This window comes from Mus musculus, chromosome 19 (assembly GCF_000001635.26).
Source record: "Mus musculus strain C57BL/6J chromosome 19, GRCm38.p6 C57BL/6J".
NCBI classification, from domain to species: domain Eukaryota; kingdom Metazoa; phylum Chordata; class Mammalia; order Rodentia; family Muridae; genus Mus; species Mus musculus.
This window is the reverse complement of record NC_000085.6, coordinates 22,134,311-22,152,178: the sequence shown is the minus strand read 5'-3', so window position 1 is coordinate 22,152,178 and position 17,868 is coordinate 22,134,311. Positions and strand designations below refer to the sequence as shown.

The window sequence follows — 17,868 nt, the reverse complement described above, 5'->3', positions numbered from 1 at the left end:
AACACCTCAGGACTCTACCCAGGAGTGTCACTATCCATAGTTAGCTGGGCCCTCCTTTATCAATCAGTGATCAAGAAACTGCACAACAGATTTGCCTATAGGCAAATCTTATTGAGGCATTTTCTCAATTGAGGTTCCCTCTTTCCAAATGACTCTAGTTTGTGTCAAGTTGACATTTACTAGGCAAGACAGGATTATTTTTCTTCATGAATAAAAGAATGATGGAACTTACAAACTGGCAATATTGCATTTTGTACCATCTGTTTAGAGAATATTGGATAAGAGTATGGAGCATATAGCCTAGAGAGACAGCTCAGTAGGTAAGGTCTCACTATGCAAGCATGAAGGTCTGAGTTCATAATCTCAGAACTCATGTAAAAGCCAGATGCTATAGCAGATGAGAGTAAGCATAGTCCACCTACACCCACATAAGTTCCAGAGACAGGAATTCTGGGAAGCTCACAGGCCAGCTAGCTTGGCATCATTCCCAGCGGTGAACAAGGTAACCTATCTCAAACAAGGACCAACACTTGAAATTGTCCTCTAACTTCTACATACACTGTGGCATTTGTAGACACCTACACATGCATGCATACATGCACACATGCATATATGCACACAATCATATGTTTCCCTCACATACAAATACATAAAAAATATAAAAATGATAATTCATTATATGATAAATATGGCTTCAATTCAGTGAGCCCAAAACTGAAAATTACATCATTTGTTCCTGAGTCCAGTTGATAATTTTTCTCACCAACTTAAGGTCTCTTATCAAACAATTTAGCAAATTAATATAATAAGATATGCTTAGTACACTTGAAATATATTTTATATGACATTATGCAGGCTGTGTATATTTGGCACACATGTGAGCACATGTGGCCAGCGGTCTTCCTTTATGGATTTCTACCTTATGTTTTGAGACACAGTTGGGTCTCTTTTCTTTGTCTCTACAGAATATCGTTTATTCTATACAGAACCTCCATACTCTCATCCACGTAAACGGTGTGTTTTGAACATATGGGCTCCCAACTCCCACTTTTACTCTCTCCAAGAACACCCCAACTCCTGCTCCCAACCCCTCCAAAGACTCCTAGTATGCCCACCTGCACCCTTAATGTCCTTCCTTTTTGTTAAATGCCCACCATGTCCAATGACTACTGCCTGTTGGAATGTTGAGGGAACTTAGTGACTTGATTTTATACAGGCAGCCATGGCAGCAGTGAGCTCACGGGTGAGATGGCCATGCAGGAGGATTTCTGAGTTCGAGGCCAGCCTGGTCTAGAAAGTGAGTTCCAGGACAGCCAGGGCTATACAGAGAAACCCTGTCTTGAAACAAACAAACAAACAAACAAACAAACAAAACAACAACAAAAATGCATTCTTATTTACAAGTCTACTGAGTAGAAGGGGAGATCATTTTTATCTTAAGAATTTTCAGTCTGAATCCCATACTTCCAAAAAAAAAGGGCACACTGAGTAATATAATGATGCCCATAGAGAAAGAAGAACAATGCCCCTACACACACACACACACACACACACACACACACACACACACACAATCTAATATCCACCACCTGGGATATGTTAGTTTGCATGACGAACCGAAATTAAGGTTGCACATGAACCAATATTGCTAATAATCTAACTTTACAATAAGGTCTCTGGATTATATAGGTGGATCCAACATAATCTTACATGTGAGTGAAAGGCAGGAAAAGCCATGTGATGTAAGCAAGGATTGAGTCAACTTTTCTGTCTTCAAACAGAGAGGAAGCAGCCATGAGCCAAGAGATGTAGGTTGCTTCTGCAAGCTGTAGAAGTCAAATCAATACTTTCCCCCTAGAGACCACAAGGCAAAGTAGCCCTGCTTCTCTGTACAGTGAAGCCCATATCACACTTCTGAACTACAGAACTGTAACACATCTGTGTAGCACTAACCCACTAAGTTTGTACTAATTTGACTGCAAGAATATGAATACAAGACAATGTATCTTTTAATTCTAAAAGAAAAAAAAACTTAAATTCAAATGTAGTTTGACAATTTGTTTTTGCATATCCCATATCTTCGCAACAGTTTAATTGGCCTCCACAATTAAAAGGCCAACTATTCTATGCCAGTTAACCAAACACAATGACCCAATTAAAACCTCAGGTCTGACAACAGTACAGTAGCACATGGATTGCTTCCTCTACTTAAAAAAGAAGAAGAAAAAAAAGAAAGAAAGAAAACCTCTCTCAAGAATCCATCTTGACTTATGGACTGCTGCAAAGTGCAAGCATGATACAGCTCCTCAGTCAGGGAAGGGAGCTTTGCTTCAAACATATTCCAGCTAATAACTGAGACAGGAAAGACAGAATTACATCATTGTGTTGCACTCCCTGGTAATAAGAAAAAGGAGGAAGGGGAGAACTCCTGGCTGGGAATCAACAAACTTCAGCTAAGGGCAAATTCATATTGTGTCTGGTTTTCTTTCCCTGGGAGTTACTCGCTACTTATATATACTTTAAAGACCTAAAAATAACAAACAGAAACTAATGTTTTATAGCTCACAAAGGTGATGCAAAATTCAGACTTTGGCATTTGCAAATAAATTATATGAGGCACAGTGATGCCCGTGCATTGCTAACATTTGTGTTGCATTTGCCGTGTAACCACAGGACAGAGCTGCTTCACGGGATGCAGAACCCAAAACATTAGCTTTATTCCCAGGAAAGGTTTGCTGGCTCCTTCTCTAAGCAATGGGCATCGATTCCCACTAAAGCACAAAACAAGAAGCATATGGAACTCTCAGGAAATGTTGTCACCAATAAATAAGATTAAAACGGATTCAAGCTTCTTGTCACCAGCCGTTTTGTGGGGAGTACCAATGGATGGAAGAGCATGGGTGGAGGCACTGTAAGGATGCACTCAGCAGAACAGGATGTGGGAACGTCCATGGGAGGACTTTGTTTTCTCTGTGAAAAGCATTTTCTAGAAGAAGAAAAAGAAAGATCGTGGTGGGGACTTTATAGACTAAAAGGATAATTGCAAGATGTCGATTCTAGTTGGATTCTGAGAGAAACACACTAAGAGTCAAATACTGAATTAGAAGATAGTCTAGGAAATATCATGGAAAGTTCATAGCTGTGAGTATTAATAAACTGTTGATATACTTAAGTAGTATTTTAAATTTGCTCTTCTAAGTCCCTAGAGTAATAGTTTTGAATATTTCTAATGCTGCGACCCTCTAATACAGTTTCTCATATTGCAGTGACCCCCAATCATAAACTTGTTTTCTTTGCTACTTCATAAGTGTAATTCTGCTACTATTATAGCCATACTGTTAATTCTAATATGCATGGTATCTGATATGTGTCCCTAAAGGGGTCATAAGTCACAGGTTGAGAACCACTGTTCTACATATACTGTTCAAGGGTGTGACTCAGCAGCAGAGCACAGGCTTCATATGCAAAGGCTCCAGGTTGACTGCCCCACACTTCAACAAGTAAATGCATACCCTTCCTCTTTCACATAACATTCAGATGAAGTGACATAATATCTGATATTTGCCCATAAATTTTCTAGTAGGGAGAAAAGAAATGAAAAATGAGATATTGGCTGAAATTAAGTTATAGGATTATTATAATAGTCTTTCTATTTATTTATGTTTGAAATTTCAAATATTTTTCAAAGGCATTATTTCCCAAAGGCCTTGAGCTTCATGAAGAAAATAGTTTTATAACCACAATTTTTCTCAAAGTATACAGAAACCAATAAAAAGATATCAAAAGCAAAGGGTGTCCTATGTTTCAATACTGCTTAAGTTTTATATCATAGTTTTAAAAATGTCAATAAAATGAACTTCAGTGAAGACACTGAAGGACATTGCAGAGGTTGAGCTCTGTTGCGTATGATCATCATGTTGGACCTGATTTCATTTTCAAGGCCCTTTGCCAACTACAGGTCCAGCAAACCATTTCTATTATAGTCTAGCTCTCCTCGGCAACATTCTAACTTCCGAAGCATTAAAGTTTGCAAACATCACATCCTACCAATGAGGGCCTGCTGCTTCTCAAATCTCCAGTTAACACCACCAAGGGGTTAAGGGACTGCCCCCATGTAGTGAGTGTTGGCCTCCCAAAGGCTGCACATCAACCTATGTGTCAGTCATGCTTATCCAGGAGCAGGTATTGCCATCTTACGTTCATGCTAAGAACTGAGAAACAGGAACGTGAAGTTGCAAAAGCAGTGAAGGGACTGAGCCAGGCTGGTTGCCATTAGGGTGAATGTCAATGATAATGGCCTTAAACCAAAGTCAACACTGTGTACCTTCAGCCTCTGGGAAAGTTTTGACTCAAGCAAGTCAATAAAGGTTGAGATCTGGGTAAGTGCAATCATTCTGTTGCTGGGCTCCACATCTTGCAAAGAGCAGCACATATCCAGTTAAGAGCCAAGGAGACAATGAAAAGGAGTTTCAGTGAATATTGTTTAAAAGAGTGAAATAAATTAGTTACCAAATTAATTAGCATAATGTTTCCATTAAGAAATGAAAGAAGGGAAAATGTATGGCTTCAACATATACTAAAAAAAAAAAAAAAAAAAAAAAAAGAAAGAAAAAAGAAAGAAAGAAACAAACTCATACACTATAAAATGCCTGTACACTGTACACCATAGCATAGTTAAGAAAACACTGTTGTGAGAGGAAGACAAATGGCAAATAGAAATCCACTGCACAGCACAGTTCCAAAGAAATGCCGAGCAGGTAAAGCCATAGTGTCCATATGTCTTTATAAGTATACAAATGTATTACTAGAGATGTGCCTTTAAGTTGGATAAGAAAATGGATGTTGATTTTAGGAAGTCTCATTATGAAGGGAAAGAATTCTGGAAAATGGGTAGTTTAACTATATCTATAATATTTGGTTATTTTAAAGATATCAAAGAAAATAGCAAATTTTTACTCTTTTTTTTGAGTGTGTATTGGGACAGTAAGGATGTCTGAGCACTTTCGACTGTTAGCATTTAAAAAAAATGTGTAATGAATGGATAGTAACAAGAGTTGAAAAATATTGTAAAAGGGTTTTCACTGAATAGTGTTACCTTAAGAAAACAGAGCCCCTGGGTGACTCATAAGCTCAATAAGAAAGAAAGGAAGTTGTCTTAATAACTGGTGAAGAGAGCCATTAGATAACACTTTTGCCAGACTGCACAGCTAACAATGAACAGACAGGATTCCAGTCTCCAGTCTCCGCCAGCTCCATTTCAAAGCTACCACAACATACTAAAGTAAATGCCGCCTTACTGCCCAAGGTGAAATGAATGGTTTCAGATCAGATCTTTTGGGCAACATCCTTATTCAATATAACTCTCAATATAACTCTCAATCTCAATTATTCAATGTCACTATTATAAAGTTCATTTCTAAAAATATAGTCAACTTTCCAGAAAGGGGGAAAAAATCTGGTGGCTATTAGCATGAATACTTTCCTTCCCCCGTTGGGTTACTGTGTGGTTGAAACATTGATATGCTAGAGAGAAGGTTTTAATGTATAGGTTGACCAGACATGGACTACTTATCTTGTCAACTACAGCTTGCCTTGTCAACTCTCAACTTTAGACATTCATATTCAGAATACCCAGGGTGGTTCTCATTTTATGACAGCTTGGCCACATTCTGACATTCTTTAACTTATTTTAGGAGGTCAGAGAAATACATGAGCTGGTACTTTGATGATCTTTGAGTTATCCATAAAACTTTCCACAAGTGCACATCTTATTACACAACAGCTTGTGAACTCATTCATCCATGGTCTAGACTAAATACGTTCTAAGTAAGATACAAGAATCAGCCCTGAAATCTCATTCTACCAGGAAAGTCCATGAGGATGAAGGAATCAGGACTAGACCTATCATAAGAAAAAGTAAATTTGTAATGCTCTTTTAAAATAATCCTCTCGATTCCACTCCGGTGGACTAGTACCATAGTTATCTGCCTCCTTCTTATTTAAGCTATTCTCCCCTACTCCCCAAAATTATAATAATTAATAAAATAAAAATAAATAGAATGTTTCTCTCTATTTTATTTTCAGACCTAAAGCCAAGGAACTAAAATCTCCCTCACATTAACTAAAAACTATTACTTTTATTTCCGATGTTGTTAATTGATTAGTTCATCATGGAGTTAAAGAAATATCCAACTGAATACTTTGTATCAGGTACTGTTCGGGGCTTTTTGCTGTATCACTGACTAATAAACAACCTGCACTCAGTGGAGCTTACACTCTAGCTGTAAAAAGCAAAGGAAGTCATCTAGTGGGAAGTATGAATACAGACCATAGCACATGCAGGCTGCTTGTGAGAACTTCCACACATCAGGGCCACTGGATATCTTGGTCTCATTTCACATTATTCAGCATCAATTTCCATGGCACAACTAAAATTACTATTAGCAAGATGTCATTACTTTCCTCTTAAGTCCAAGCAAGTTTTTCTTCCTCTTAAAATCTAGTTACCAAGTGGAGAAAACTGTTGATCTTGACTTCCTAACCCCACATTTAAGGAGACATAGGCTGTTTAACTTTGCTCCAATGGGCTCTGCAGTCTATAAAGCTAGACTGCACCTACTGTCAGTTGCTTTGCATATCTCCCTTGTGTGGATTAAACTCTCAGTGTTATTAGAGGAGCTGCCCAGGACTGACCAGAGTGGCTGTCCTACTTAGGTTTCTGTTGCTAGGATAAACAGAAAGCAACTTGAGAGAGAAAAGGGTTTGTTTCCTCTTATAGGTTACAATCCACCATGAACGGAGTCAGATCAGGAGCTAAAGACAGGAATCAAAAGGCAGAAACTGAAGCAGAGGCAATGGAGGAACATTGCTTATTGGCTTGTTCTCCTTGGTCTATTCAGCTTTTTTTTTTTTTAATACATTCTGGGACCACCTACCCTGCTCAAGTGTGACACAACCCACAGTGGGCTGAGTCCTTTGAGCCTTCCCATCAACCACTGATCAAGAACACACTTCCACATCTTTTTTAATCTTGCCCTGCCACCCCGTCCCCGTGTGTGTGTGTGTGTGTGTGTGTGTGTGTGTGTGTGTGTGTGTGTGTGTCTGTGTCTGTGTGTGTTTGGGTGTGTGTGTGTGTGTTTGGGTGTGTGTATGTGTGTGTGTGGTGTGTGTGGGGGGGGGTTTGTGTGTGTGTGTGTGTGTGTGTGTGTGTGTGTGGCCAAAGAGTCCAGAAAAGGGTGTCAGATTCTTTGGAGTTGGAGGCACAGGCTTAAGCAATCTGACCTGGGTGCTGGGAACAGAACTCAGGCCTTCTGGAAGAGCAGCAAATGCTCTTAACTGCTGAGTCATCTCTCCAATCCCTAGACTAAGTTTGTTTTTTGTTTGTTTGTTTATTCTTGCTTTTAAAGATTTATTTATTTTATGTATGTGAGTTACTGTCTTCAAGACACACCAGAAGAGGGCATCAGATTCCATTACAGATGGTTGTGAGCCAACATGTGGTTGCTGGGAATTGAACTCAGGACCTCTGGAAGAGCAGTCAGTGCTCTTAACTGCTGAGCCACCTCTCCTAGAATAAGCTTTTTTTAAACATGTATTCTCTAGAATAATTTTTGGTTTCCCAGGCCTTCTTTGTCTTTGCAAATGAAAAAGTCAATACTTCCAGCTGGTCTAGCCAAATGAATTTAATGGCTCTTTTGCTATTTGTTAGTAATTTTTAACGATTCAATTGGTTTGTTTTTTTTTTAAAGATCTCAGTAAACAGTGGCAGGAGAAACTGTTCTGGTATATTTTAGAATTGAAAACAAATTTAAAATTATGCAGGGATATTTTTCCCCCAAACTTGTTTGAATTTCTTTCTTCCTAATATATTTGAAGCCCTCAAAGAGACAACTGAATTTTATTCACTATAATGGTGACAATAGTTTTACTAACTACTCAAAAGTAGCATTTACAAAATGCTTAAACAAGGTGGACCATTGTTATTAAATGGACTTCCTTCTCTTCATTCAAAAAAATCAGTATAACAAGAAAATTTAATTGTATTCCCAAGCAATACTCCTCTGTTGCTTTTTCTAGTTTTAACACAATGCGTAAAGGGCACTATACAAAATCAACCTGTCAAGAATTGGTTCACTCTATAACGGACCAGCGCTGCAGGGAATTCATTCCACTTCCACCAAGAGAGCCCTTTGTATAACAAGAACAAGCCATTAAGGGTTTAATGACACTGTGATACATATTAGATGCTGACAGAGAAACAAGTATGTTCTGTTCACCCAGTTGTCATGGTGTCTACCACAACCGCCATGGATGGACTCACCATCCACGTGCTCTTTGTGGTTGAGAGAGGGGGCTTTCTAACTTTAGCCCTGTCTTAACTCTGCCTGTCTTTATTTATTCAAGACATTGACAAATCTAGATGTTGGGAAACTCTGTCCTTTAGGCATGACATGGTGGCATAGTCTTGCCATTTGGCCATCAGAGCAGCTGAGATTACTCACAGAGATTCTCACAAAGTCACAAAATCAGGTCTGTTAACATGTCTCTGGAAGAGAAGGAGATCTGAAATAATTCATGAAACATAAGAGGAAGCAAGTTAATGATTGCTGAAGAAAAAGAGCCTTCTTTGATCATGTGGCTGCCTATACGTTGCGTATGCATCTTTAAAGCTAGACTTGGGTGGAATCATTTCTTTCATGTCTTGTGGGTACCATATTGGGGATTGATAGACATTTGTTTATATCCCACGACACAAGAAAAATCAAGTAACACTTGCTTTTGGCAAGAAGAGCTAGAAGTTACCTACTAGGTACAAAAGGAGGATAGGGGTATCAGAAGTGGAGCCAGGTTTGTACATAGGCACAACCTGTATACATAGCATCTCAAGCCTGTGCCATGGCAGGAAGAGGGCATTTGGTACTCAGATGAAAGGCATTTGGCTGCTCTGGAGCACAGATGTTTCCTGTGCTCATTGCTCTTGATGCACACTCTCAGTTGCCCACTTATCAGCAAAAGGTGTGATACTCTGTGGTTGGCACCTGCTGATAAGGGTAATTATAGCATTAGTGGAAGCAAGTATGCCATCCAAGGTTGAAAAACAACTCTAATTACAACTACTCCATCATTTTACTCCCTGAAAACATTCTTGTCCCTTTAACACAGAGCTTACTCAGAGATTAAATTAAGTCTACATCTATGTGAAAACAAGCCTTTAAATAGTTATGGGGCTAGGGGAAAATCACCTCTTTAAATTAATAATGTACGCATGCTGAGGTGAGTATTTGATATTTACAACACCAGACTGCACCTACTGGATTATATTTTGAATGGTATCTGTGCCTTTCTGTGCAAATACAATCAAAGTAAACAACAGGAGGAGTAAACATAGCATTTCAAGGAGAAATGTAATCTAGATCTAATAGAATGACCATGAAGAAGTTCTTAAATTATCTTTGTACCAATAGGCCACTTGACAGAAATACTATTAAAAAAAAAAAAACTAATACTCAAAAATTTAATTTGATAGCCCAAATTTTAACACATAATTTCACCCTAATAGGTAATACAATAAAATTGGAATGGAATTTACTCACCTTTATTTTAAACAGTTTCCAGATTTTAAAAAAAAATTTAAGACCTTATCCCAGAGAAAAGTAATTTCTAACAAATGCATATTATTAAACACTGCTTCACTGTATCAGAATTATATCTTTTAGATATCTGAGTATCAAAGCAACAGGAGTTCATAAACCTTCCGCTGGAAACTAAGACCCCGAAAAAAGGAGAGAGAGGAGCAATTCATAAATGAGTTCAGAACCAGCAAAGATTGGCTTGTGAGGTATGCTTACTTCTATGGCGCAGAATCTCAGAGAAGTCCATGAAGTGTCTCAAATCTCGTACTGAGCATGCCCATGAGATGCCACCAGACTGAAGTGGCGCCTTCTATTCTAGTGCCACTTCTGCCTGGCACTAGAATCAAAGGGTCCAGATAGCTGTGGTCAGGTGTGGATGGCCCATACTCTCCTATCTCAGGCTTCTCATAGTCCACAGCACTTTCTCATCACCAAAGCCAACAGCCAGAAATGGAACTTTTGATTTCTAGGGCAGGAATCATGACTATGGAGGCACTCCACCTCCATGAAAAACTCTTCCAAATTTAGTGGTGAATCAGTAGGAAACCTAACTAAAATCAAACCAAGAAAATCTTCCTTAACTTCCCACAGAAAAACAAAAATACTGTAACTCAGGTCATAGAGAAAATAAGATGCTTCTCAGCCTGTGGGTCACAGCTCTGGAGGACATTGCATATCACATGTCCTGCATATCAAATATCTACATTGTGATTTGTAACCACAGCCAGAGTACAGTTATAAAGTAGCAATGCAAATAGTTGTATGTTAGGGGCCATCACAGCATGAGGGACTGTATTAAAGGGTCACAGCATTAGGAAGGTTGAGAACCACTGTTCTAGAATGTGATGGAAATTTCCTTGTGGGAGTAAATAATTTCCATGTCCAGGAGATATGGCTTTGTCTCCAAAATAAAAATAATGGCACAGCCTTCCTTGTTTGAGTGGGCTCAAAGGTTCTTCCATCTCCCCCATGTGACTTTAACCAGAAGTTATTTCGAAGATTGGACACAAAGAATCAGGGTTTACTTTAACAAAACCACTCTATGACCATTTCATGGTCTCAAACAGAGAACAAATAAAAACTTTACATGATTTCTTTTAATCAGGGTGAATGCCATATTATTCCTGAACATAATCCTCAATGGATAAGACCCACAGCTATGTCAAAGAATATCTTTTTCCTCATAAAAACAACAACAAACAAATTAATTTAAGTTAGTTGTCATTTACAAGCTATTTTTCTGAGATACAGGGAAAAATTGAAAACAGCACCAGATCACTTCAAATTACAGAAAAACCATCTTACCTTAAAGGTTAAAAACTTTTACAAAGATGTACCTTGAAACCATTATTATTCCCTTGCTCCCGTGTTAGCATGAATGTGTCAAGTGTCTCAATTACTAATGAAGTCCAAGTCTTTATCAACAACTCATGAGACCAAAACTAAGATGGATTGCAGACCAAAGAATGACAAAAGCTCATTATCTTTGGGGATTTTTTAAATCTGGTAATTAAATCTTGGCTTAGAGACCTATTTTTGGAGTTTTAGAACAAAATCAATATTGAACTTGTCATGTAATGTGAGAAAAAAACCCACAGGCTTTCACTGCTTTTTAACTGAATTGCTAATATTTCAATTAACAAGCATCACAGAGAAATACTGCCCCTTTGCCTGCTCTTAGCAAACAGAAGGACTTGGTTACTTTTCCAGATGTTTCTGGTTGCCATGGTATCCTAGTATGCCCTCCCTCACACACATTTTTATTCAAGGCAATAACCTCCAAGTCATTTATTGTCACAACAGTGTTAAATGAAGATTTTTGTATGGCCCTGATAAGGGCTGTTCACACACCTGTTGAACAAAATCAGACATGATATAAAAAGCCTCATAGAACAATGTTTAGATGTTTTGTAAGGAGATGAACTCAATTCTTAGTTTACATAAGAGGTAAGAGGTCATTAATCTTTTTCACAGAATTTATCTCAGAAGTCTGTCTTCAAATGAAAATTCCTTTTAAAGATGTTTTCAAGCCTGCATATCTTACAGAATATTTCTGTGGCTAAAATAAAATTAATTGCATGTACGTGGACCATGTCCATGTTCAGATGAAAACCTTGCCCACAAAATGGATCAAAGATTTGAAATTCCCAGATTGATTAATGCTTTCTGCCATTCATTTTGTAAACAAGCAAACAACATAAATAGGCTAAAATCTCATTCTGTGGGATTGCTGTTACATGCTACATTTACGGATACATTTTATCCTTCATTGCAACCCCTGAAAACTAGATTGAGCTAACACTATTCATACTGGAGTCCATGGTATGAGCTAATTTTTTTAATCAATTCAAATTCTTTCCATTATGTAAAATCTACACGATACCTCTGAAAACATAGAAACATGCATGCTGATATTTCCAAGGATGCTTTGGAAGTTAAAAACAGTGTGTTCTCCTTACCCATGAGCAACAGGAGGTCAATACAACTGTCTCCTAGAACAGAGATCTCTTTCCCTCTGTCTGACATGATGGAAAATCTAATATTTCAATATCAGAAATGTAAACGCAGCAAAAGTTTTCATCAACTGTATTTCCACACACACACATAGAGTGATGTTTTAATTTCACAGGAGTCCTTTTATTGCACTAATCAGACATTGAAGAGGCGCTGGCACATGGGGAAACTGCTTTCTGAATGTCGTACACACGTTAAGCCAGAGGCGTATAAGCACCTGGGATATTCTTGCTATTCTCCACATGCAAATGACATTCTGCAAACAATTAACTATACCCATTAAAACAGTGGGGGAGTGAGATAGAAAGAGCAAGTGCTAAGAGAGTAAAAATACAATGTGCTGTTCTTGTTATGCCCCCATTCAGTCGATGTTAAGTGAGTTTGAATGCGGGGCACACACAGACCAGAGGGATACACTCCTATCACACGACGCAGGACAACTCACACACTTTGTTAATTACAAAACTATAATGATCTGACCGCCAGCCCCTCGCCTCTCCAACACTTTTCCCATTTCTGCATAGAAAGAAGACACATCCAAATCCCCTCTTCTGGCTATAGAGGGGGAGACATCCCTTGGGGACCCCTGCTTGCAACCACCCAACACTTTCCCTGTAAGTGACTCCACAAGTTCCCAGGCTCCGGCGCCAGGAGAGCAAGTTCAGCACCATGGACAAGGTTTCTGGCACCAGTTAGGAAGGATGCTGAGGCCCTGACTCTCCCCAACTCACCGGTGTCTGCTGTGCCGGCAGTCCCGAGCGCTTGGTGGACCCCTGCTTGGAACTTAACCTTTTCCACGACTCGGCAAACCTGCCCCGGCTGGCGCTGCGGCTGCGCCTGCGGCTCTCTGCGCTGTCCTCGCGGTCAGAGCAACCTCTCTCCAGCTCGCCCGCATCCCTCCACTTCTTGCCCATTCTTAGCAGCCTGGCCCTTGGCAGTGCTCAGAGCAGCCTGCGCTCAGCTCTCTCCTGCGCCGCCTTCGCCTAGTAGGCTCCCCGCCTGAGTCGGGAGCTCCGTAAAGCTGCCAGCAGGCTGCGCTTGCGCTCGCGATTGGCTCAACAGGGGCTGGGGCTGCGAGCGCCACCTGCGCTCCAGCCCGCTTCCTTATGCACCCCAAATTGCTTTCCACCGGCAGCCACCGCCTTCAAGGCGCGGGAGGGGGAGGCAGGGGGTTCACGGCCCACGCCTGGGGTTGTGGAGCCACTGCTCTAGGAGTTTCTTGCAGTCAATGTGCCCCACCCAGTCTTCAGGCCCTGGGGACCTGGGAGCAGAAGCCTGGGTCACCCACTGGTGAGTGGGTGGAGACTCCAGTTGACTTAGACAAAGAGAGTAAGCCTGAAACTTTATCTGCCTTCCTTTCTCTTTCTTCCTTTTCATCTCTTTGCAACAACTGTATTCAAGTGTCCTTTGGGAGAGTCCAGCTTCATCTGCATGTCAGGTACTGGGCTAATTCTTCCCTCTGCTTGTCGGGCTAGCCCACTGGGCCTCAGACTTGGCTGCATATTGAAGTTTCCTGAATAGCTTTTCATACACACACACACACACACACACACACACACACACACGTGTGCACGTGTTATAAACTGTAGCATGTTAAATGCTGATATTTCCGATTCTGGGGCGGGGACTCATATAATTAGCTGGGCTATGCCTGGGAATCAGGATGCCACAAATTGTAATAGAGAGTGGGGCGTAACTCAATATGATAGAACACTTTCTGGTATATGCAAGGACCCAGGTTTTATCCCCAGCTTCCTAGAACTAAGAAGGAATAAAAGAGAATCCCCCAGTTGATTGACTCTCTTCTCCCTCTACAATTAAGCCCAAGGGTCTGTATTAAGGAGCAACGCTGAGGAGGATTCTGGGAAGAAAAGGGATTGGTACTCTTTCAAGGGACTTGTTTTTCCTCTCTCTCTAGGAAGAAGAGTTTCTGAGTTTTACCCTTTCAGTCCCGAGGAGAAGACACTGGTCAGGTTGAGGATGGTGTGAGATGGGTTACCCATCATGTCGCCTCCTCCTTATGGGGATGCTTCCCTCTACTTTGTCACGAGTCTCATGTCAGTTGTCTTAAACTGTGCGGGCCTCCCGTTCAGTAATGCCTTAACCTGATAAAAAGAGCCACTGCGGCACCACAGATTAACAGAGCCCAGACAATGCCTTCGACGATCAAGGTGAACATAACTCCATGTGAAAGAAATCACCCACCGAGCTGTTCACCCTTTGCAACCTCAGAAAGATACACTTTAGTTTCTTAATCAAATAAGAAGAAAGCATTTCTTTAAAAAACAAAAAGCACGTAAGAAGGAAGGAAAGAGGTTGCAGAATGCTGCAAAGAACAGAGTGCTTCTTTGGTCCTGGCTAGGGGTGGGACAGGGCAGAGGCAGGTTAGGGGCATGGGGAGGGCAGCTCACAACTGAGTTGGCAGAGGCCAGTGTGCTCTTGCAGGGGCCTTGGAATATGCTACCTAGCAGGGATGGCAGGAAGAGCGCTACCCGGCTGTCCCACAGATGTGCCTCTGTGTTTATAGCCTGTCCATGTAAGCAAGGTGGCCGTTTAAAGTAGCACTCTGTGTCTGAAAATCACAAGTACATATTTAAAAAAAAAAAAAAAAAACAATGTTTGCAACATTCAGCGGCATTTAATGAGCAAACCACGGGCTCCATGTTGCATGCATTCGTTTTATATCTAGGTTCATGGATTTGAAATTATTAGGGGCATTTCATGAATTTCCAAATATTCAGTTGATAATCCTCCAACTTATGAAAATAAAATAATCATGCATAGTTTACAAAGTACACGGATATGGGCGCAAAGTACCAATTGAGAGGTATGAAAATTAAGCAATTAAGACAAAGTAAATACTTTTCTTTTCCTTGAGCCTAACTCCCTATGAAATGAAAATACTGTGTGCCAATGCGGACAGTTTGCAAGTTCCTTCTGTTAACACAGATGATTGCAACCCTGAAAAGAAGCTGAGAGACCTTCACTAATGTATCCAGGCTCATCACCCAAGAACACTCACCTCTCACTGCCCCAAGACCCTGGGTCACCCACATCAGCCCATTAAGGAAAAAATAGCCCTTCCACGCAGGGTAGCTGTCATAAATGACCATATCAGCAGGTCAGTGAGCACTCCAAATGTCTGGGAGGGTTTTATTTTAAATGTACTTAGAAAATTTAATGATGAATAGTGATAGCATATGGCATTATTTTAGCCGTTTGCTCTGAAAATGAGCTTTCAAATGCCCTTATCACTGTTTTTAAAGGCTTGTCTGAAGATGGCCTCTGTAGTTCTTTTGTCATTTGATGAGTACCAAAAAAAAATGTCCTGGAACTGTTTTCGAGCTGGGTTACATGGGATGGTAGGCAAGCAGAAATGGACCCCTTCCTCTTCTGATGTTCTTTGCCTTTCCAAAATTTCCAAGAGCCAGGAAATGAAAATCAGTTATATCCCCTATGAAGTTAGCAAAGAATGTCACATTAACACTAAGAAAATGCTGAAAACTACTAGCATTGGGGCATTAGTCGTGGGTTAAAAGCCACGGCCAGGGTAGCTTAGCTTTCTTGGGGGGAAAAAATCACTATAACATTATACCAGGAGAATGCTAGCACATTACAAAAGTAGCCTGTAGAGACCAGCACCTAGACAGACAATTCCCAAGAAGTTCTAGCCCCCAGCACCCATAGACACGAGGCATACATTATACATAAAATATTTCTTGAAAAATAAATCTTTAAAAAATATTATTTCTTATTATGTGTGTGCATTTTTGTGTGAATCTGTGTATATGCCAGAGGTACTAGATCACCTTAGAGACAAAGTGATGGGCAATTGTGAGACATTTGATATGGTCACTGGGAACCAAACTTCAATCTTCTGAAAGAGTAATAGATGCCCTTAACTACTGGCATCATGATGATGATAATGATGACGACGACAAATCTTTTTAAAGTCAAATGAGAAGTATAGCCTAAACCTTTTCCCTATAGTTTCAAACACTTAAAGTGTATGCAAGTCAATAGGCTGGCAGTAAGATTAAAATCACTTACAATGTTTAATGATACAGTCTTTAAAAAAATTAAATATAAATGTTTAAATTATCTGCTCCAAAAATAAAATGTAACACTATGCAATGAACTGAAAAACAAAATTTGGATAGATTTAAAAATAATATTCAGGGGTGGGAGAAATGGCCAAGTGGTTAAGAATATAAACAGCTCTTCCACAAGACATGGCTCTAGTTCTCAAAACTGACGTCAGGCATCATAACAACTTGAAGCTCAAGTTCCAGGCCATCCAACATCCTCTTCTGGGCTCTGCACACACCTGTACATGCATGGTGCCTACTCACGCTCTCAGGAACACACACATCCATGTAAAATAAGTAAGTAGTTCAACAGTCCTCCAAAATTATAAGGCCTCCTCCGTCTGAGGCTCATGTGGCTGTTGGTAAGTTTTTATAACAAGAAGAAAACTCTTTTCAAAACCCATTTGCTATAGGTCACGTGTTCATGCACTTTGTTGCAAGAAAGTTAATAAGAAATCTCTTTCCTTTGGTTGTTCCCAGGCCTTATAAACCCACAGGCACACTCCAGACTAATGAGGGCATGCAAAATGTGAGAGGGAAGGGCAAACAGGAAGCGATGAAAATTACCAAGTTACGTCTGTTCCTCAAATCATCACTACAGTGTTAGAGAATGTGAGCCACAGTTCAGCAGGTTTAATACCCTCAATTTTCCACATTTTAACCTCTCTGAAATCAGGATGCTTTTTCCACTAGACGACTTCTCAGATTTGGTATAAGGCAGTGTATTGATTCATAGCATCTTGGAGGGAGACAGACTCTATAGAGTCAGACTCTAAAGATCTGACGAGCTATCCCTCATCCTCTGCCTCAACACTCAGCCTTCAAAATCAAGTGTTTCTCTTCTAGTATGCAGCATTTCTTTATCAAAAGGCTTTAAGGATTAGGAAGCCTAGTTTTATAAACTAAGCTAAAAATTCACTTTCCTAGTCTTTACATCCTGGAATCACACTTATTTAACAAACGTTCTTTTACTGTGAGAATGATCACATGTTTGAAGATGGCCTATAGGTGTTTCCTGTAATTTCTTTTCTCCTTTACAAACAATGATACTTCCTTCTGTCACTTCCTTCCACGCATTACAGAACAAAGGTCAGCCCGGCACATTCGCACAAGAGCAGTGTTATATGAACTTAGAGCAACGGCTCTGTGAGCCCACTGAAAGCTTAATCTCCATCACCAGGCTTTCTGTGAAGTGGAATTAGTCAGTGCCCAAGAAGCAGGAGACAGGATGTAGAATTTGTGTTTAGTCATGATTAGATTTCCTTTACAGACCTGAGGGCTGAGACTCACACAAGCCAGACAGGCATGAGAGGTGAAGCAATTATCCTTGTAACTCAAGCAAGAAATCCCCAAAGCCCATGTCTATTAATCAAGAAAAGGAACAGTAGGGCTATCCTAGTTTATGTAAATTGGCCATCTATATGGTTGAGATTCTCCGAGAGACAGATCCTGAAAAATTAGCCTCCTTCAAAGGAAACATAGTTTCCTCCTTTCCCCGCAATATCTGCAGAGGAGCCATTCAGTGTAGATATCCACAAGTCTTCGCATGTCTCCCCAGTTGCCTTGTGCCTCCGTACTTCCCTCCCTTTCTCTCAACCTGGATAGAATCAACACCTTCAATTACAGGCTTTGTC

General features: G+C 40.2%; 1 protein-coding gene across 20 annotated transcripts in view; it reads right to left on the bottom strand.

Moving 5' to 3' along the window:
* Trpm3 (transient receptor potential cation channel, subfamily M, member 3) overlaps nucleotides 1-14,382 on the bottom strand; it is an 857,614-nt gene extending 843,232 nt beyond the window's left edge. For 6 of the 20 annotated variants that reach the window (XR_003952781.1, XM_006526979.4, XM_011247233.3 and 3 more), the window contains exon 1: nucleotides 12,878-14,379. Coding sequence is in view for 18 of the 20 variants with exons in the window: in XM_006526979.4 (XP_006527042.1) it covers nucleotides 12,878-13,060 (183 nt within the window). In the remaining 2 variants the exon portion in view is untranslated. Of the gene's footprint in view, nucleotides 1-12,877 lie in introns of all 20 variants that reach the window. The other 14 variants (NM_001035240.3, NM_001035241.3, NM_001035239.3 and 11 more) reach the window with 4 other exon arrangements.
* Nucleotides 14,383-17,868: the final 3,486 nt, after the last annotated feature.